This window comes from Heloderma suspectum, chromosome 5, assembly GCF_057233095.1.
Source record: "Heloderma suspectum isolate Gila_16-S chromosome 5, 16-S_ref, whole genome shotgun sequence".
NCBI lineage: Eukaryota > Metazoa > Chordata > Lepidosauria > Squamata > Helodermatidae > Heloderma > Heloderma suspectum.
Genome location: NC_139462.1, coordinates 78,659,467 through 78,680,849, shown reverse-complemented (window position 1 = coordinate 78,680,849; position 21,383 = coordinate 78,659,467). Strand labels below are relative to the sequence as shown.

The 21,383-nt window shown below is 43.5% G+C and overlaps 1 protein-coding gene across 1 annotated transcript in view; it reads right to left on the bottom strand.

The window, feature by feature from the left end:
• The window catches only part of LOC146344041 (polypeptide N-acetylgalactosaminyltransferase-like 6), a 212,664-nt gene that overhangs the window by 74,383 nt on the left and 116,898 nt on the right, over positions 1–21,383 (bottom strand). Inside the window, exon 4 of the mRNA XM_084860291.1 lies at positions 12,963–13,080. Within this exon, the coding sequence (XP_084716417.1) occupies positions 12,963–13,080 (118 nt within the window). The remainder of the gene's footprint in view (positions 1–12,962; positions 13,081–21,383) is intronic.

Genomic DNA, 21,383 nt, shown 5'->3' with positions numbered 1-21,383 from the left:
CTCTCTCTCTCTCTCTCTCTGTCCCACATTTATGCCCTGTTCAGAGCAGTTTACATATGGTTCCCAGGTGGTTCCCACCCAAACAGATTTGAGCGCTTTAGCAGAACTGCATAATGGGCCTTCAGGCCATTCTCTGGACAAATATCTAATATTTGGATAAATATCTAATATTCTCTGGACAAATATGCTTTCTAAATAAATTTAGAAAGCATTTTAGCTTTCTAAATTTTTATCTTTGCTGTTTTAAATCTGTATTTTAAACTCCTGCACTGCTGCTAGGTTTTATTGTGGTTGTATTGTTATATTGTGGTTTTAATGTTCTGTATATTTTAAATTGTTTTATTGTGTGTTGCTTGGATTTAATTTTTGTGAACTGCCCAGAGAGCTTCGGCTATTGGGTGGTATAGAAATGAAATAAATAAATAAAATAAATAAATATCTCTTTGGGATATTTGGGATACTTCTTTGGAATACTTCAGGATTGCAAACTTAAGACTATCCCGTTTTATTCCCATAATAAACCTGTTGAGTTAAGTTAGATTGAGAGGTAGTGACTAATCTATGGTCATTCTCTAGGGCCGGCCCAAGACATTTTGCTGCTTGAGGTGAATGACAAGATGGCGCTCCCCATTCCATCTACACAAGCCAACTGGTCTTGCAGTTGAATCTTACCTGAACACTGGTGATGGGACAACATCCTCCACCTCACCTGAGGGCCTCAGGCTAACTTAGGGATCCAGGGCAGGATGCCCAGAACACACAGCTCTGTCTTCCCACAGAGAAGAACAGCCAGGAGGCTGCCATTGCTGCCCCCTCTACACCACCCAACATCTGCCATCTGAGGTGGCTCTGCATCTGCCATCTGAGGTGGCTGAGGTGGTAGGGCCAGCCCTGTCATCCACTGAGCTTCATACATTTGAACTCAGGTCTCCCTTGCTCATGTCCAGCACACTGGATTTTGTGCAGTATGTGAAGATATGTGCAGTAGATATTGCAAAGAACTTTAAACATTAAAAAGTGCTGTATAAATAACAAAAAGGAGTAATAATGTAAATAACATCTTGATATAATCAGTGAACAAGAAGAAGAAACTGGAAGAGAATAAGAAAGCTGTTGGAAATACTTAGGTGAAAACAGTTAGGAGGAAATAACATTTGGCACATATGCGCTAGATATAAAAGAGAAGACACACTGCAATGCACACTTAAGGTGCATTTTGTAGGGTAATTGAAATGAATCTCAGACTGGCTTGTAGCAGCTGTTAAGTATGACTCAAAGCATTTACTTATTTCTTTTGGAAGATCAGAGCTCCTTAAAAATGTGTTTTTAATATCATCTGGACCAAAGACAACATTAAAATGGAGAAGCAACCTGATTTAATTCCCACCATCCCAATGTTAAATGTAACAAAGCTAGGGAGAATTCCACTAGGTGAAGCTACTGACTTGAATTGCAGAGCTGAAAGTTTGGACAGTCTAAATGAACAAGCTGTAAAACTCAAATGTCTTCTTTTATGGCAGTGGATCCGTAGCCAACATAAACAACAATGAAATTGATTTTCTTAAGCCCAGCTTAGAAGAAAAGCATGTTTTCTGTTTAGACCACAGAGCTAGGTTATTATCCAGGTCTTTACTCAAACACCACAAATACTGCACAGGAGCTAGGAAAGCAAACAGAAAATTTCACGAGAGCTGCAGGATTCAAACTCAGCCCGATTATGCAGGGCTCCCAACTGCACAGAAGACTGTAAGTAGTGATGGGTGAACTTACTCCAGTTTAATTCATTATTTCCTTGGAAAATAACAAATTTAATTCACCCATGTTAGCTCAGATGAGTTGTTGTTGTTCAGTCGTGTCCGACTCTTCGTGACCCCATGGACCAGAGCATGCCAGGCCTTCCTGTCCTGCGCTCTCTCCCGGAGCGTGCTCAAGTTCATATTCATTGCACTGGTGATGCTATCTAGCCATCTCATCCTCTGCCGTCCCCTTCTCCTTTTGCCTTCAGTCTTTCCCAGCATCAGGGTCTTTTCCAGAGAGTTTTCTCTTTGTATTAGGTGGCCAAAAGATTTGAAATCTCGTTCCGTGTTTACAAGGTTTTGCACTTGCACAGTATCCAAGTGCATCTTGGGAGCTGTTATTTGGAAATGTGTAATGCATCATGATATAATGCCTCACCATATTATGTATCTCCTTCTTGATTGGTTGTTTTCATGTGGCCTGCCTGTATGATGTGATCTTTATTCACTGATCACCTGTATACAGAGAAGAGAAGAAGATGGACCCATGGAGTCCTCTTCACAGAGCCAGAGCTGTGTTGGTGACAAGGATGGAGGAAGCAGTGGTGGACACACCAGGTCATTCAAGGGTTAAACCAACCAACTCAATGTGCAGAATTGGCATTTAAATGCAGATCACACATGCTCCAGAGCTTGGAATCAATTTCAAACTTAATAGTGAATTCATAAAGCAACAATCCAGGCTCATCACAAAGGTGAGCATTACAAACAGATGGGTTTCAACCAGCGGGCCAACTAATTATGAAATTCTCAATATCACTAATTGTAAGCATGCTTAGCTGAACATGTTTAGCATCCCCTTTCAGACTTGCCCATTCAACACTGGAAGGTCAGGACTGGAGCCGGTTCATGGGGGTGGTGGTGGTCAGGGATATTGAGGGTGAGGCTGGCATGTGTGCCCCAGCCCACTCCACACTTCATGCCCAAACATGTTCTTTGAATGACTACATAGGGCTTTTTATCTAAGCATATTTCCTGGGCAGGTTGAATAAACCTGGCTTTGTTTTCAAGCTGCCTGCAGCCCTGGATGTTTGCAGGAAGAAAAAAGAGATAATTTCAGTTTTGAAGCTGCAGCGTTCACCCAAGCTCAGATGTGGATTTCTGCCCTGACTTGACCTCCATTGTCAAAATGCTCAAGGCATGCTGCTTCCATTGGTCTGCCACCAATGAAAGAAATATTTCATGGCACTGGCACACCTTATGGCAATTACCATTATAGAATCATAGAATAGTAGGGTTGGAAGGGGCCTACAAGACCATCGAGTCCAACCCCCTGCTCATTGCAGGAATCCATGGTCTATCCTTTTGAGCTAACCACTTTCACCGCACAGGCTCTGAGAAACAACAACACCCCACCTCCTGTTATCCATCATTTGCATCACAATTGTGCTAGTCTTTCCGAAAGTCTTCCATATTGGGATTTAGGATTAGCATTTTTATGCAGTTGGTTCTGTTATGCCAATGCAAATAGATGCCAACATTTCATTGCCTTTGTAATTGGCTTCTGCTAAACAGCCATGCTGAGGTAGGACTGATAAGGAGATTTGGCACATGCACAAGAAAGGTTGCTACCGCCTTGTACAGGCTGATCTAGGCTGTGGGCTGACACTGGTGATTATTGGAGATGGACACCAGTCCTGGCAAACTGTATGCTGGCCTCCTGCCTACCTGTGTGACATAAGGAGAACTAGACAGTATAAGTCTGGGGGAGGGAAACACATCATTTGGGCTTGGGAGTCCAGGAGACCCCAGCTTAGGCAGTAAGCCCATTCCTAAGAGGAAAAAAATAGAAGCTAAATTGTAGATCAGGGGTGCAGAACCTCTGGTCTGGCATCCCAATCCAGCCCTCTGGGTTTCCCCAGAAGCCCATGACTCCTTCCATGGGCTTTACCCCCTTTACTCTGGCCAGCAATGGTTTCCCAGCTTTTGTGCAGTGTTGTTCCCCATTCTAAAAGGTTGAAATGGCTCTCTTAAGCTTAGTTCCTGGCAATAAGAGCTTTAAGCTAAAATAGGCTGGAATTTTTGCTATTTTGGCTCCTCCTCTTTTGCTATTGGCCACACCCCTTTTGCCTCCCCCCCCACCATCACTGGAATACAACCCTGATAGCTTCTCTGAAATTTGGCCCTCAGGTTGAAAGATATTTGACATCCCTGTTACAGATCATGCTTAGGCCACTGATGGAAGCTGATTTCCCTGTATCTATACTGAGTATCCAGATCTTGAAAGATCTTGTGTGATTTGCTGGAGCCTTCTCTACAGGGAGGGGTCTGGTGGCCAGTTTGCACATGCATGTACGTAATCTGATTCCTCGCCACTCGAGTCTTCTCAACTTGATGGCTCACAGATGACTATGTGTTTGAGATAATATCAGAAGACACAAATATTCTATTGGTGGTGTCTAAACTGTGATTGCTCATTCCTGTGCAACTTATTGCTTGATGCCGCTGCTTTAAGTAGAGTCAGCAAAATGAATTTTAATTCATGAACTCCTGCATGCTTTTCACGGTTACAAAAGAATGTGGGGGGGAAGAATGTCTTTTTCTCCACCAACATTTATGCCAAATGATCCACCCACATACTGTATTTGATGTGCACTTAATAAAACAGCACTTACCTGTTCTTTGAATTTTAATATACAGGACTAGTATACCCAATTTGCAATACAATGTATATATATGGTTTTGTTTCTTTGACGGATTAACCTTCTGTATGTACCTAGCGTATATATGTATTAGTGACAGAGCAGCGATATCTAAAAAGAGTATTATATACATATATATTTTGAAGGAAATAATTAAATATCTCAACTGTTTTCTTTGATCTTGTTCTTGGTTCACAAATGGCAGGAGCAAGGAAGGTCAGTAGCTTTCCCCTCCCCATTATCTGTCTTTTACTGTCCATCTAAGCTTCATTGTTATGTATCACGGCAACCCCCCCTCAAAAGTAACAGAGAAAACACATAGTAATTTGCCATCTGGTGTGGCTCACACTTAGGTGACTTGAAGCTGAAAAGGCTGGCTACAGACAGATGTGAACTTATAATGTTCAGTTTTGCTCTCAACCAAGCTCTGGGAGTTGCTAAACTCTGGGACTGAATTCAGGTTCCATCTGCCCATATATGCACACTTTTTTTCCCCCAATGGAAGCAAGCAAGCTAGTTTAAGGCTGTGTCCACAGCATTCATTAACATGTTTATTTTTAAAATATTTTATACTCCCTTTCTGCCAGAGCCATCAAGGTGGTGTACAGAAATCAAAAGCCATGAAACCATAAAACACCATAAAATATTAAAAAACAGTAAGCCATCATTAAAAGCAAAAAACAACAACGCTACTAATGAAATCATTTAAAAGGCCAAGTTAACGGGATGTGTCTTGACCCCTTTTCTAAAAGGAGAGAGAATGGGGACTACTCTTGGCTCTGAGAGGAGTACATACCACAGTTTGAGAGCAACACAGGAGAAAGCCCTCTTACTCTTGCCCATCAAGTGGGCCTCTGCAAGTCCTTCAAAGGACCTCTCCTGCAGATCTTAGTAACTGGACAGGTTCGAAGCATTTTAGATGGTCATTTAGATAGCCAGTCTCTAAGCCAGTTACTTCTTTAAAGGTTAAAACCAACACCTTGAATTGTGCCAAGGAAACAATTGGAATGCAGTGCAGATCTTGCAGTTTTAGGGTGATGTGGTCTTGACACCGTACACTTGTTAGCAGCATGGCTCCTGTACCAACTAAAGCTTCCAGATGTTCCTTAAGAGCAGCCCTATGTAAAGCATGTTGCAGTAGTCTAAATGTTGTGATTTGATCAAGGCATGGATAGCTGTTGCCAGATCAGACCAATTTCAGGAAAGGTAGTAGCTGGCTCACTGAACGTACTTGTGCGAACACCTTCCTTGTCACCACCACCACCACCCAGCACATGATCAAGGAGTACTCCCAAGCTATGAATCTGATCTTTCAGGAGGAGCACAACCCCTTAATTTCAGCTCATTCACCCTCATCCATCCCATTAGTGAGACAGGCAGTGTTAAAGGGTATCATCCACTTCATCAGAGAGCAATAGAATTGGGTGTCATCTACATATTGGTGGCACCTCAATCCAAAGCTCCAGATGACCTCTCTAAGCAACTTTCTATAGATATTAAATAACATAGGAGACAAGATGAATTCCTAAGGAACACAATAGGTCCAAGGTTGAAGTGTTGAACAGTAGTCCCCCAAAATCACTTTCTGGACCCAACCCAACATTGCAATGCAGTGCCTCCAATGCCCTGCCAGGCAGGTCCAGTAGGATTCCATAGCTGATGGCATCAAAAGCCACTGAGAGGTCCAGGAGAACTAGCATAGCATTTGATTAAAGCTTTCAGTAACTGATTTTATCATTTATTAACTGTCATGCATAATCTTAGGGCCAAACTAAATGAGACAATGGGGGGGGGGAATGGTGCAGTGGAAGGTTTAATCTTCCCCTTCTGGAGTGTGGTAGCCCTGATCCAAATCACAGCTGCATGCATTTACACTTGAGTAAATAGAAAACCAGCCTTTAGCTACACTATGTGATTAGCATAACATGTAGTTTGGCTCTTACTCGGTGAGACATTATTGCAAGTAAAAAGTCCTCAATTAATAACACTGCAGTTCTGAAAAAGTCAGATATGTGTTTGCCCTACCTCAACACATATTTATGTGCATTAAGTTTTGAGCAATAACCCTGAACAAATCTCATATTCTGTAACCAAGGAGGATGAATGGAAACTTCTAATTTCAAAAACAAATCTATACCCCTCAATCAGTTTGACTTGGGATAGCAATCTAGGTTTGTCCCAAGTGAGGCTTATTCCAAACTTCCCAATCTCTGCCAATGCTGAGATGTCACAGGTTTGCTGGGTTTCCCTTCCACATAAACCACTACACCTATCTTTCTGAAACTTTGCAGGTTTCTTACTTAGGGCCACTTCTATGCTGTCTGTCATGTTTAGAATGGTCCATAAAGAACATAAGGGGATAAGTGTGTCCTTTTTTGGATACCCTCCAAATGTAAAAGCTTCTCTTGTACAAAAATCCCTGCACCTACTCATCTGAAACTTGGCAGGCTCAATTCCTCCAGAAGGGGCAAGTATCCTTACAAGTTTCATCCAGTTCTGCTAAGAAATAAAAATGTATTGGCAGTTTCTTTAAATCAAAATATAAAGATGTGTGGCAGAAAAACTACTGCATCCTATTCTTCTGAAATTTGGCAGGTATAATACCATCCTAAGGGCCACTAAACCTATAAAATTACATCCATGTCTGACAGTAAAAAAAGTTATTGCCCATGGTTATCAGTGGGAAGCATGAAACCTCAGATTTCCAAATCTCAACTCAGGTTTGATACCCGAGTTGAAGCAGATGGCCTCCAAATCAATTCAAGTGGAATCAGGCCATTTTCTGAAGTAATGAATTGGGATCTGAGTGAAATCTTGCAGTCAGTGCTTCTAATAACCTCTAGTTGTTGTTGTTGTTGCTGTTGTTATCCTGTATATTGCAGATGGGGGAACTGAGGTGAGAGGAAGTGGCTTGCCTAAGGCTATCTAGGCAGTTTATGGCAGAAGTGAGATTCAAACCAGCTAATGGCTGATTCATAGCTCAGTCTCTTACCCACTACTGACCTTATGTACTTTTTTATTTTACTAATCTTCTGCTCTGCAAGCACTCTTTAATTCCAAATTGGAAGCTGGTCATCCCCCATTCAGTTTGTTTCTTCATAGTACATGATTCTGCCCATACCTTAGTTAACACAGTCCAAAATAATAATGTCTACATTTCATAATTAGACTATGGAATGGGCTAGACTATAGCCCTATTCAGGTGTTTTGTAACTGAATAAGGCAAACATGCGATGAAAGGGAACGCACTAGCCCATCCCTCTTCCTCATCGCATCCATCGCCATCTACTCATGGAGGGCAACTGTCTGAAGAGGAGAGCTTCCTCTGTGCATGGAGGCTCTCCACATGAGCCAGAACATTGGAAAATCCATGGATCTATGGACACAGAAGGCTCTCTTCTTCAAACAGTTACCCTCCATAAGTAGAAGGCAACAAATGCGAAGAAGGAGAGGGGCAGGGCTGAAGCTCTTCCTCTTGTTTTGTGTTTGCTCTGTTCAGGTACAGAACACCTGAATAGGGCTAGTAAGAATCCTGTTAAAACCTACTACTTCAAAAGTTGTGTTTAGATACCCAATTTCCATTTCATTTCTTTGAAAAACAAACTGATGTGGGGGGTCAGGGCACCAGCCTTGTTTCAGATCTGTAGTCTATCAAGTTCCAGTATGGTGAATTTATGATCTCATAAAGTTATATGTTTTGTTTTTTCTCCCCATCATTTTGTTTTCAAAGAACTGAAGCTGTGATCAAAGTCAAGTTATAACTTATTTCCAACGTAAGTACAACTTTTGAAGTAGTAAGCTTTAACTGGATTCTTATTCTCTACTAGCAAATGGTTTGGAATTGCCCTTAGTTTGATACAGCAAAAACCATCAAACAGAGTTATGCAGTTGTCAGAGATGGATATATAGTACCCATCCCGTCTGAGTGAAGCCATATCCACTTGCATCCTTAGGTACAGCCCCTGCCATGGTGCACTTCTACAGCTCTGAGGGTGGGGTCTGCCTATTTCATTTGCCTCAGATGGGGTGGGGGCTGTCCTACAGCAGTAGAGAGGATGTCATATAGCTCTGTTCCTCAGACTACTCCTTGTGGCTTCAAACTGTATCACCTGCAAAGCTATGTGCTGTGTAGGGAAGTCTCACACCTAGTGACTGAAGGCTTTGAACTATAAGCTTCAAACACAGAGACACATTAAAATAAATTAAAATAAACTAATGCATTTTAAAACAAAAATAATCCCAGGTGTACATCCCTAGGTACCCCCTTTAGTATGCATGCCAAGTTTCAGCTGTTTAGGTTTCATGATCTTGGAGCTATTCTGCTGACAGACACACATCCTCTTTTATTATTAGAGATCGCTCAGTCTCTTAAAGCTGAAGTTGGAAATATACATTTAACTTAGAGACAACTGAATCAAATGAGAACTTGATATATACTTTGAGGAGTGTCTACATTTTATTTATTTTGTTTTAACACCTTATGTTCCACCTATTTCCCTAAGAGGATAATCAAAGTAGTGGACAGAAAAAAATCTGCAAAAAACAATCTTAAACATACAAATTAATAAATAACAACACCAGTTTGTAAGGACACCAGTTAAACATATGGGCTAACAACACTCAAGGGCTATTAAAACTTGAATTGTTTTTAAAGTCTTCTTGGGTGAGTAAGAAGGGAGGTAGTTCCCAAAAACCTCTTGAGGAAGTACTGGAAACAACGGAAGTACCTAGGAAGTACCTAGTTTTTTTTTTTTTTTTAATTGTTAACACTGAGTAGTAAGGTTTGATAAATGATAAATTAGAATGCAGTATAATACAATGTAATTGTTTTGAATGCAGTATGTTAAAGTCCCAACATTTGTATAAATTGCATAAATATAATTCTGGTGTTTAGAAGTTGTTGTTATGTTTTCGGTATCCTCTCCAGAATATGTGAACTTGTGTCTTTTTTAGGATATGTAAATTAGTATCTTTTTTAGATGCTTTAATTTTGTATTGTATGTTTTTTATAGGTACCTTTGATGAACAGTTACATCTTGAAATGCAGCAGGAACAATACACTTGTGCAGCTGTTGTCATTCTTGATTGTCGTTGTCAACTTGTTCTTGGCTTCTACAGCCATTTTTTATCATCCTTGTTACGTGTTGGCAAGCTTCAGCCTTCCTTTTGTAATATGGGAATAATAATCCTGGCCACCTTATAAGATGGTTGTAAGGCAGGCATGCAAAACCTCTTTCAGTCCAAGCGCTGAGTTCCATTTCAGAGAAACTCTTGGTGGCTGCATTTCAGTGGTGGGCGGGGCTGAAGGCCAAAAGGATGGGGCCCAAACACTGAAAAATACCAATAATACCAGCATATTATAGCTGAAGGGAGCAATATGCTGCCTGCTGGCTGGGGCATGCTGGGAGTTGTGGGACTTCTTTTTTTCTGTCTAAACATGAATAGGATTGTGCCTGAAAACTCCTATTGCCAGTCATTAAACCTTAGGAGAGGCATTTCAACCTTTTAGAATGGGGAAAAAACTGTACAAAAGCTGGGAAACCATCAAATGATTGATGGTTGGGGGAAAGTGGGTGAGGCCAGGGAGAGGGAGCATGGCCTTCTGGGAACCCACAGAGGGGCAGATTGGGACCACCACAGAGCCAAATTTGGCCCTGGACCTGAGGTTCTGCATCCCAGTTGTAATGACTGAAATATATGGAAAACTGTTTAAAGATTCTGTACAGGGCTTTGGAGGTGGCTTAGAGATGTAAAGATCTGGAAATTTGGTGGCAGGAAGAATATTGAAAAATGTGGAAAACCCATTTTTCCCCAGGGACTTTTTTTTGTCCTTAGTGGGAAGAACAGGAAAAAAAAACAGGTTTGTTTTTGTTAATTCCCCTCCCCATTTTTTTCCTGGGACTTCAGTCTCTAAGGATGCCCTAGTCAAAGTGCCCTCTGGTCACCCTCCCTCTTATATCAGTGCCCCACCCCCCGGCTTACCTACCAGCAGCAATACTCCAAGGGCAGCTAGGAGTTGCCATTTTAAATTCCCACAATGCCACAGAGGACTGACCTGTCTAACTCTGGGGCACTAATGGAAGTTAAAATGGTGGCTCTCAGATCCAGCAGCCTGATGTAAGGGGTCCGGGGTAGGTATCAACAGTGAGGTCTTCACAGTTGCCTAGGATGCCAGGTGCTGACACTGAATCAATTAAATAAGTGCAATATAAATGCTAAATATTTCAATCTGTTTATATCTGGGCAGAAGGTTCTTGTCATTCACCACTACTATTCTCTTCTCCCTGCCCCAACCCTGAGTAGTCTACACAAAAAAACTCTCTTTATCTCTCTTCCACACCTCATCACTTTGCCCCCAACTATACTTCAAAGAAAACAATACCTTACTGCATGTATTTTCTTTCTATTGAAAGAAGATCTTATTGAGCTCCCTCCGCCCCCATCAGAAAAAGAGACACAGAGAGTGTTATTATTTCTCCTAGGCAAATGGTACAAAATGCTGTTGAAAGCCGTTTCAAAATATATTCATGAGGAAGGTCATGGACCCTTAGGTCAACTCACAGTAATGAGATGAATGGGGGGATATGGCTGAAACGAGCCCCAGTGTAACACAGCCCTCTCCAAAGAATCTGTCACTTGAGCAAAACAGGCTGGGACAATTTAGTACCTGAGCTTCCAGTATGGTTACCATGGTTTCTGCACAGAGAGGAATGGACTGCCTTGCAATTATATTCCTTCCAATGATAAATAACAGGGACATAGGAAATGGGATAATACAATCTTTAGGTGTCCTGTCAGAATTGTGAGATGCAAGAGGCAGTGTTCATTTATCTCTGAAACACCCTAACAATACAGAGTGCAAACTGATGTACTCTAAACAAACTGTCCATCCATTTACCTCATGGGCTTCTTTTGTCTTTCAGCTTTGTTTTCTTTTAGTATGGAATTGATTCAAAGTTACATGACACCAGTTCAGTTCATGCAGGTCATTTTGATTCTGCTGAAAACACCCTCAAATACATGTTGGTAGTCTGGAGTGCAGACATCCCCTGGCACCTTCTGTGCAATTCATTCAGTGCATCTTCTTCTCTCTCTGTGTATATATATATACATATTAGTAAAGAAGGACTTGTTTTATATTCCTTTGATGCTTGAAGAAAGTATCTAGGTTTGCAATAACATCAATGGCTGCCATACTACATTTATTCAGCAGTAAAACACAGAGTAGGCATCACACAGGGTTAAATCAGACTAGGAAGAACTTGGAGCTAGATGTAAACACGAGTTTCAGAGCAGAGTTGTAGCAAAAGCATATCACAGTATAAGAAAGGCCAGATAGGAGAGTAATCAAGACCCTGAACATGGGGGTGGGGGTGGGGATATAAATATTATGCCTTCTGAAAAATTGCATGAAGAGAAGGTCACACAGAGGGTACATAGCCAACAACAACTTTAATAAGAAAAAGCTTTCTGAGAACAGGCTCAGCAGACTGGTCTTGACAAGGCAGAACAGAAACAAAAAGCACAGTGCCCAAAGAGCTGACTCAGGCATTTCCTGGTATGGCAAGCCAGGAGGGCCAATACACTACATCCATCTCCCCCCCCCCCCATCACATAGTCCTCAAGATACTTGGAGTGAGCTGGAGTGTGGGTTGATTGATAGCAATTGTGCATTGCTAGTTGATGATGAAGCACCTGAGCTCTCAACTGCCTCTGGCTCATGCTGGTCCTTGCCAGTGCCCGGGAATGTGTGCTCTTGCCTAACCTCCACAGTAGCCATGGGGTCATTGTCTCCTGCCACTTGAACATCCCCAGCAGCTTCAGAGGGAACTGGTGGACCTGGTAATCACCCTCTCATTGGATCCACATATCAATGCAACACATGGCCATCTGGTGAGTGGGTCTGGTAGGATAAAGATCCTGTAGCGTGAGACACAGTGGCAGGAATCCACATAGCATCAGGGCTGTGGTTTCTGGCATTCACAGGGTTGTCTGGGGGTGTTCAGACTCCACTGAACAACCATCACCTCCTGACTCCTTTGGTTAGTCCTTGGTCAGGTCAGGGTAGGGATGTACGGACTGTGTAAAATCTGCTCTGTCTGTGTTTCGCGGATTGTCAGGGGCCTTTTGTTCTATCGTCCGCTCACCAATGGATGCAAAAAATCATGCGGAAAAATAGACAAATAATTACGTAAGAGGTTTCATAACAATTAAGATAATTTACCTTAGTATGTAACATTTAGCGTATTGTCCCCCATTCCATTCAACTTTTCCTCAGCAGAAACTTGCATATTTTCCTATGAATACATATGCGTAAATTTTGGGAAAGTAAAAAAAAAAAGCATCTAAAACTCCATGGCCCTGCTCGGCCTGAGGGAGTTGCACCGCAGTGGATTCCACAGGTTGGATTCTTAGAAGTCCAACCTTATTTTAGTCCATCTTGAATTTAAAGATAAAAATACTATGCCTGTCCATACCGTACAAAAGCAGTTGTGTACCATGAAGAAGCATTTTGATGGCTTACCTTGAAGGAAATTTCATACTGCTCTCCTCCCCAGATTTCTAAACCTGGATCGTAGCCACCGAGATCCCAAAACCACTTTCTGTTAACTGCGAACAGGCCTCCAGCCATAACAGGGGATCTGGGGAAGGAATATAAGAAACTGTAAATGATATGTATCATCATGGGATGCTTGAAAAGCTGAAAAGGTCAACAATGTGCTTTGACGGATACTGATGTTATGGTCATTTTCAGCATCATATGGATGTCATGTGGCATCAGCATAAAACTTGGGGAATGGGAATTTCACCCATGGAAAAATAACACAATGTACGTCCAAGTTTAGATAGATGACATGCAACAAATATATGCATCACATATGTTCCGAAAAAGCTATTTCATGGTGAAACGCAAAGAGAGTGGTTAGTGGCTGTGGGTTATATTATCAATGAAATATTAATTGATTTTCTTCACCTTCACTGGCTTTTTCCAAGTACTGGAAGACCTTTCCTATACTATGAATCAACTGAGCGGCATCTTATTGGATGTTTTTACTCAGAAAGTTGGATTTCATCCTTATGTTTCCAACTCCAGCCAATGTAAGTAAATCATGTGATGTTGTTTCTTTTTTGCTGGTGAGCTACAAAATAATCAAAATATAATGTCCACTTTGTACACCGATGAGCATATAGCCTTTTGCATGATACCAGTCACCATGCCCTACTGTCATGCAGCCTGTAACTACACTGCACCCAACCACATGCAGCTGAAACAACCACCTGTTGCTTCCCTGTTTACCCCTGCTCCCACGTCCCTCCCTTCCCTCTGTTTCCCATGTGTCTAATCTTAGATGGTATGCTCCTCATGGCAGAGACCTGTCGATCTGTACTCTTGTAAAGCACCATGCACAGTGATGGCATTATATAAATAAAAACAGCCATATTAATAATTAAAAAATAATAATTGTAAGAAGGATGCTTAATAACATAGCCAGATCTTTAATTCACACAAGGACTTTCTGACAAAGTCCAAGCATTTCTCTGAATATTTTTGGATGTGGCCACGTGTGCTTTGCTGTATTGATGTTATTTTCTATTTTTATTCTGTTTTAGATGTCATGCTTGTGGTTTTATTTTTGTGTTTGATAGTTTTAATGTTTTATTGCAAGCTGCCCAGATACCTTTTGTTATTAGTAGGAGAGAGAGAGAGAGAGAGAGATTGAGAGCGAGACTGCAGTCACTCTTAAGGTAAAATGTGTAAGAAAGATAGAAAGACTAACAACGGAGTATTGAAAATATATTTTAAGCTAAATGTTTCGGCTTCCGCTCTCATCAGTAGCTGTGCTGATGAGGGCGGAACGCGCGCACGCACACACAGGCACACACAATATACTGCCCGCTAACAAATAACCCAATAACTCAGAATATCACAATGCTACCCTGGCTGCAACTCTGTAGGTAGGAGTGGAACCACTGTAGTACAGTCCAGACAGTGCCTCCTACTGCTGACCCTCTGAGCTGTTCCAGGAGGATACCATAGTCCGTGATATCTAAAGCCACCGAGACAATCCGCTTCATCCAGGAACATCTGTAGTTGGTCAAACACCATCCTCTTGCTCACCTTGCTCCAGAATGGAATATTTGCAACTGGGTGGTAATATTCTACAACACTCTTCCCCAACCTGGCAGACTCCTGTTGGACTGCAAATCCCATTCCTAGCCAGGGTGGTCATTCACCATGCTGGCTGGGAATTATACAAGTTGCAGTCCAACACATCTGGAAGGCACCAGGCTGGAGAAAACTGATCTAAAATCCCCAGGTCCAGGGTGAGCCTCTTTAAGAGGGGATGCACCACTGCGTCTTTCAAGGCAACAAGCATAACACCCCACTCCCCATAATGAGGCATTTACCACTTGCTGGACCCAGCCACTCAAGACATCCCTGCTGAATGGTTTGACAATCTGACTCCCTGAGTTCAGATTGTAACCCCCTTGTGGCAGGGACTTGTCATAGGAACATATGAAGAGTCATACTGGATCAGATCAAGGGTCCATCTAGTCTAGCATTCTGCTCACACAGTGGCCAACCAGCTGCCCATGGGAAGCCCACAAGCCACAGCACCCTCCTGCCCAAGTTCCCCAGCAACTGGTGTACATAGGCATACTGTTTCTGATACTGGAGGTAGCATCTAGCCATCAGGACTAGTAGCCATTGATAGCCTTCTCCTCCAGGAATTTGTCCAATCCCCTTTTAAAGCCATCTAAAGTGGTGGCCATCACTACATCTTGTCAAACCTCTTCTTTGTAAAGTACCATGCACATAGATGGTACTACAGAAATGATACATAGTATTTTATTAAAAATTTCTTCAAATCTGGGTGCAACTGGAGGAGACATGATTAATTTATTTTGGTTTAGAACAGTTGTGGGAAAAACAAGTTAACATGCTGCCCCCGATCCTGCTAAAGATAGGTATCCCTAAGTGCCATTGAATGCAATGAGACTTGAATTGGTTGTAACTCACTTGCTCTGTTGGTTTCAAATGGGACCAAGTCACAACTAACTTTAGCTGGATTGGGGTCATTGTTAACAATGGCCACAGTAACTACTTTTTGCATTTAACTGCCATTTGGCCACATTTTCTTACTATTCCTGTGTAAACACACTCACCAACTGAAGATAAAACTTCATCTAACTCTGGAAGTATCATAATGCTATTATGGTCAGACATGTTTCCATCTAGGGTGGGGAGGGGGATCTTCACGACAATGGAATGAGAAGCGCATTGGAGTATTATCTGGATTTTCATGTAATCAGCTTTGGTCCATCAGGGAAACACGAAACAAGAAAAGCTAAGAGCACCATACCTTTAAAATCCAGTTTTCAAGAGTCACATAGCACTTGAAAGGAACATAGTTCTGGGTGGGGTGGGGTGGGGAGAGTAAAACTGAATGTCATCAACCGGGCAGGGGCAGCTCAGAGAGGTTTATTTCCCAGCCCATGTCCAGGTTCTTCCCTGCTACTACATTATTATGAATGGGGATCAACTAATTTTTCCCCATGTGCACAAATTTCCCTGAAGAAGTCCAAATCCCCAGTTCTCCAGTGCAGCATCTGAAGGCTCCCTATGAGAGCATCCCCCCCTTCCAATTCCGGTGCATTCCAGCAATCTGCCATGGAGTTATAGCTCCCACTTCATTTTTCCCCATGTGCGCACTTTTGCCTTGAGAAGCCAAAATCCCTGGTTCTCAAGTGCAGCATCTGAAGGCCCCCCCAAGAGCATCCCCCCCCAATTTTGTCCCATTCTAGCTAACTGTCACAGTTATTCCTCTCTCCCCTGTTCCCCAATGTGTGAACTTTTGCCTTGAGAAGCCAAAATCTCCAATTCTCCAGTGCAGCATCTGAAGGCTCCCCCTGAGAGCTCCCCCCCCCAATTTCACCCAATTCCAGCAAACTGTCATGCAGTTATTGCTTCCATCCCTCCTTTCTCCTTCTCTGGGCACTTTCTCCCTGCTTGCAATGACAGACTCCCGAGACCTTGCCAGATTGGAGAAGTGACTTTACATAACATCAAAGAAACAACCTTACACAATATCAGAGATGTGATTTAACACAACAATGGAGAAACTTCTGATGCACTCTGATGCAAGCATCAGAGAAGTGCATCATCATGGAGGCTAATTACTGGTGAAATGGGAGTGCAGGGTGATTCCAAAGGCTGGAAAGGCTCAGTGAGATCATGGCCAGGTGAAAGAAACACCCCTGGGCACGGCTATCATGCTGAAGTAAATGCGGAGGAAAGGGGCACACAGCACCAGAAGCATGGAGAACCCAAAATAAAGAAATTAAATGGAGTAAAAGTAATCTCAGAAAATCTGGCTTTTCCACTGGAAATCTCTGGGGTGGCTGCAGATTGGCCACAATGTCATGTGCAGCGAACAACCTCAAAATGCTCTCAGTTCACATGAAATTCCCCACAAGGACAGCCCCTAGGACACTGAGTGTAGTTCTAGTCAGCTTGCTTTCAAAAAGGATTTAGTAGAGCTTGAAGGTACCTGAAAGGGTGACTGAGGGGGCTTCCAGACATACGGCTCCTGGTGTTACCAGTCAAAAGACATTCAGCAGCTATTTTGTCTTTTCCTGCCTCAACGGATTTTCAGTGGAAAGAAAAATGATGGAAGAGGCAGTGGGACAACACGGGAGGGATACAAATGGAAGATGACAACAGCTGGACCACCGGGGCCCCCTCTAAAATTCTGTGAATGAGGCAGGATCATTGTGCAACAAAAGCCTTGTCTGGAAACACCCTTACTCTAGAGACATAATTTCCCCCCCAAAAGTTGAAGGCAGTATGTTCCTCATGGCATTTTTACCCATTTCTTAGGCAACACTACAATTTTCAATGCACTATGAAAAATCTCTTTGAACAGAGATTTTAGTGGGACAAAAGAAATGACTACACACACCTCCTCAAGCAACAATGGCTGTATCTTAGTATTTCTAGCTCTCTAAAAAAATATTATTCATCTGTAGCTCTAAGTGTTCATAGCTTTTACATTCTCTCTTCTGCACAGGTTCCTCTGTCACTCACTCACACACACTCTACTATAGATATTTATGTAAGAACTTATATTTCTTTAAAGATAACGTGATGTATAGATTTCCTATAATTTTAGAATGAAGTGCTCATATTTGAAAGGGGTGTTCTATGAAAGTTCAGAACATTTACTATAATTAGTGAAGCTATCGGATGAATGAGTAGAAGAGCAAAGGCAATGATTTGTGACATTTCTTTTTTTCCCTTTTTATCCCAGACCTGACATTTTGTGCAATTCTCGGTATATACTTTTACTCCCCAGCATGTCTTGACATTTTCTGCATTGTGGAAAGGTTTGATGGAAAAGATACAATAAGGAGAGCTGTCTGATATTCAAACAGAACCATCATAAAGCTTCTTGTAAACTTAGTTTCTTTGTTTGCATTTCACAGTTGGACTTCAGACTGGACTAGATTGTTTCTATGGTGAAGGGCATCTCTGTGCAGTTTCAAGGAAGTAAGTGCCATCAAAGCTGCTTATATTCTTGCCACATGGCAGCTGCATACATAGGGAGTCAGATATAGGTGAATTCTATAAGGAAATGGTATTTTGGTGCTTTTTAGTTTAAAACACAAGATGACTGAGAGCAAACTATGCAACACCGTTAATTGTGTAGCATGTAGTGGAGGCTTATCTTGCATTTTACTCTTGTGTAAGTACGTGTGACCCCCAATTTGGATTGGGACCATGGCACTCCAGGAGGGGAGGGTTAAACCTCAGTCCAAATTGGGGCTCTGCACACTTACACAAGAGTAAAATGTAAGACAAGCCTCAGCTACACACTACACAATTAATGTAACATGTAGTTTGGCCCTAAGGCTGCAATCCTTTGCACACTTACCTGAGAATAATTCCCACTGAAATTAGTGGGATGTACTTCTGAGTAAGCATGCATAGGATTGCCCTGTTTGGGAGAATGTGATAAAATGGAATAAATAGTTTGAAATGGGTTGCCTGCAAAAGTTAGTGAAAGTAAATAGAATTTCCATTTATTACAGGTACACGGAAAGCACATCTGCCCATTTACTGTGGCGAATCTGCTGAACAAACTGAGCTGTTCAAAGTGTTAATAGTGAGCAGTGTTTAGCTATTGTATCATAGCTTTGGGAATACACCAGGGATGGGGAGCTGTGGGCCTGTGGAGCCTGCTTGGATTCCTCCACAGGGAGGGGTGACAATCCCTTCAGATCACAGATAACAGGGCGGGGGGGGGGTTCCCCTGAGTGCCACTCTCCCTCCCAACTGGGAGGGCAAATGGTGCCTAGGGGAATCCTCATGGTTTTTCTCTTATTCCTGATCAGAGACAGGGATGGACAAACTTGTTTCTGCCCACCGAGCATGGGTGCTCACACGAGCTGGATTGCACGAGCCCTGGAGGGCTCGGTCAGCAGTCTGAGAATGTCCCGCAGCTCCCACTCCTCGATGCGAGCTGCCATTTTTATGCAAGATGGTGGCTTGCATTGAGGCATGGGTGGCTGCAGGGGTGTCCCCATTGCCACCACTTTTTTTGACGGAGGAGGAGAGGATAGGTGCTCTCTTCTTCTCCCCCTACTCCTGCTACAGCAGCAGTGGCAGCAAGGGACAAGCTGGTCGTTTTATGTAAGTATAAGAGACTTATGTAAAATGACCAACCTGTCCCTCGCCGCTGATGTAGCAGGGGTTGGGGGGGGGGGAGAATAGGATAGGTGCTTCTTTCTTCTCTTCCTTCTCCACCCCCACATGCTACAGCAGCAACAGCGAGGGACTGGCTGGTTGTTTTACGTAGGTCTCTTACACTTAGAGCCTCGTGTGGCGCAGAGTGGTAGGTGGCAGTATTGCAACCGAAACGCTCCCCATGACCTGAGTTCAATCCCAGCGGAAGCCGGGTCTCAGGTAGCTGGCTCAGGTCAACTCAGCCCTCCATCCTTCCGAGGTCGGTAAAATGCGTACCCAGCTTGCTAGGGGAAAGGTGGTCATGACTGGGGAAGGCAATGGCAACCCACCCCGCTACAGTCTGCCATGAAAACGCCAGCGCAAGCGGCATCCCTCTAGGGGTCAGCAATGACCCGGTGCTTGCACAGGAGGAACCTTTCCTTTCCTTACACTTATGTAAAATGACCAGCCTGTTTCTTGCCACCACGGCTGTAGCTGGGACAAGAGGGGAAGAAGGAAGCACCTCTCCCCCCACCCCCCGCCGCTACTACAGCGGCAGCAGCGAGGCACAGGCTGGTTGTTTTACGTAAGTGTAAGAGACTTAAGAAAAATGACCAGCCTGTCCCTTGTTGCCACTGCCACCACTCTAGCAAGGGTCAGGGGGAGAAGAGGTGTTCCCTTCTTTCCCTCTCAGGGACAGGCGGCTCGCTGAGGGACTGGATGCCTGCACACTTGCCTGACTCAGTGCACGGCTAGTCAGGCAGGAGCTCGGGTCCATGGACTAGCATCCGGGGGGTTGGACTGGCGATTTCTCACCAGACTTCAAGCCCCAACTGGATGCCTGCACCATCCCTAATTGGAGATAACAGTGGGGATGCAGGCAGTGGAGGACTAGGCTGGTGCAGGGAGGAATGGCTGTACCCTTATGCAGCCATGAGAATACAGGGGGCATCCTGCTAACAGCTTCTGTTATGAATCCCTGCATACGTGGGCCTGAAATCTCCCAAACCCTTATCAGATAACAAAGACCTTGAGTGTGGGTAGACAGAAAATATTAACTTACAAACTAACAATTTCCATATAGCAGTGCCACTAAAAATAATTAACAGTGTTTGCAGTATTTAATGGTTCTCAGATTTAATCTCTAGTATCCATAGCTAAAAAGGATCTCAGATACCTAGGGTGGCAAAGACTTAAGTATTCATACCTATACTTCCTTCTAGTTCAGGGGTGCAAAACCTCAGGCCCAGGAGCCAAATCTGGCCTTTTTGGAGTCCCAATCCTGCCCTCTGGGGTTCCCCAGATGGCCACACATTCTCCCCCTGGCCCTTAGGGATGTACGAATCCCTTACCTTGCTCCACTGAGGGGCATCCGCAGTGGGGGGGGAGGCGCTCTGTCCCTCCCCCGGGAATCCTCCCTGGCCAGCTCTGCTCCGCAGTGACTCCACAGAGCCGCCGGTCGGGGCCACCCGCAGCCGGACTTCCATTCATGGCTGGGCTGCGCTGGCCGCAAATGGTGGCTGCCATAGCGGCCGCCATTTGCGTCCTTGTGGAGGTTGTGATAGGCTATGTAAGTATCTGATTTACCCGGCAGCGGCTGGAAGATGACCTGGGGCCATCGCAGATGCTGCCGCCGCCACCGCCAGGTAGGCTCTGTCCAGGGGGGACTCCGTGGGGTGGTGGGGGGGATTGCCCCATTCCACCACAGACTCCGGGGGGCTGGATTCTAAAGAATCCGGCTTCACTGGAGTCCGTGGCGGAATTCTGCAACATCCCTACTGGCTCTACCCTCTTTCCCTCAAGCACAAATCATTTGGTGGTTTCCCAGCTTTTGTTTCCATTCTGAAAGGTTGAAATGCCTTTCCTAAGGCTTAGTTACTGGCAATAACAGCTGCTGGTATTCTTGGTCCTATTCATCACTGGAATGCTGCTCCTGATTGCTTCTCCAAAATGGAATCCAGCTCTTGGGCTGAAAGATGTTCAACACCCTTGCCATAGCATACATCTAGAAGATATGAATGAAAGACCTTCATGGGGTAAATCAGTTAAGTAGTTCACTAACACTATTTAATAAAGATGATGTTTCAGGAAAGAAGGGACTGAAGGAAAGTGAGACTGGAAAAGGAAGCACAACTATGTTCAATTATGAATGTACCTTGTGTTTCGAAGTGAGACCCTTCATGGAAGATTGGGGCAGGATTAGGGATGTACAGATCT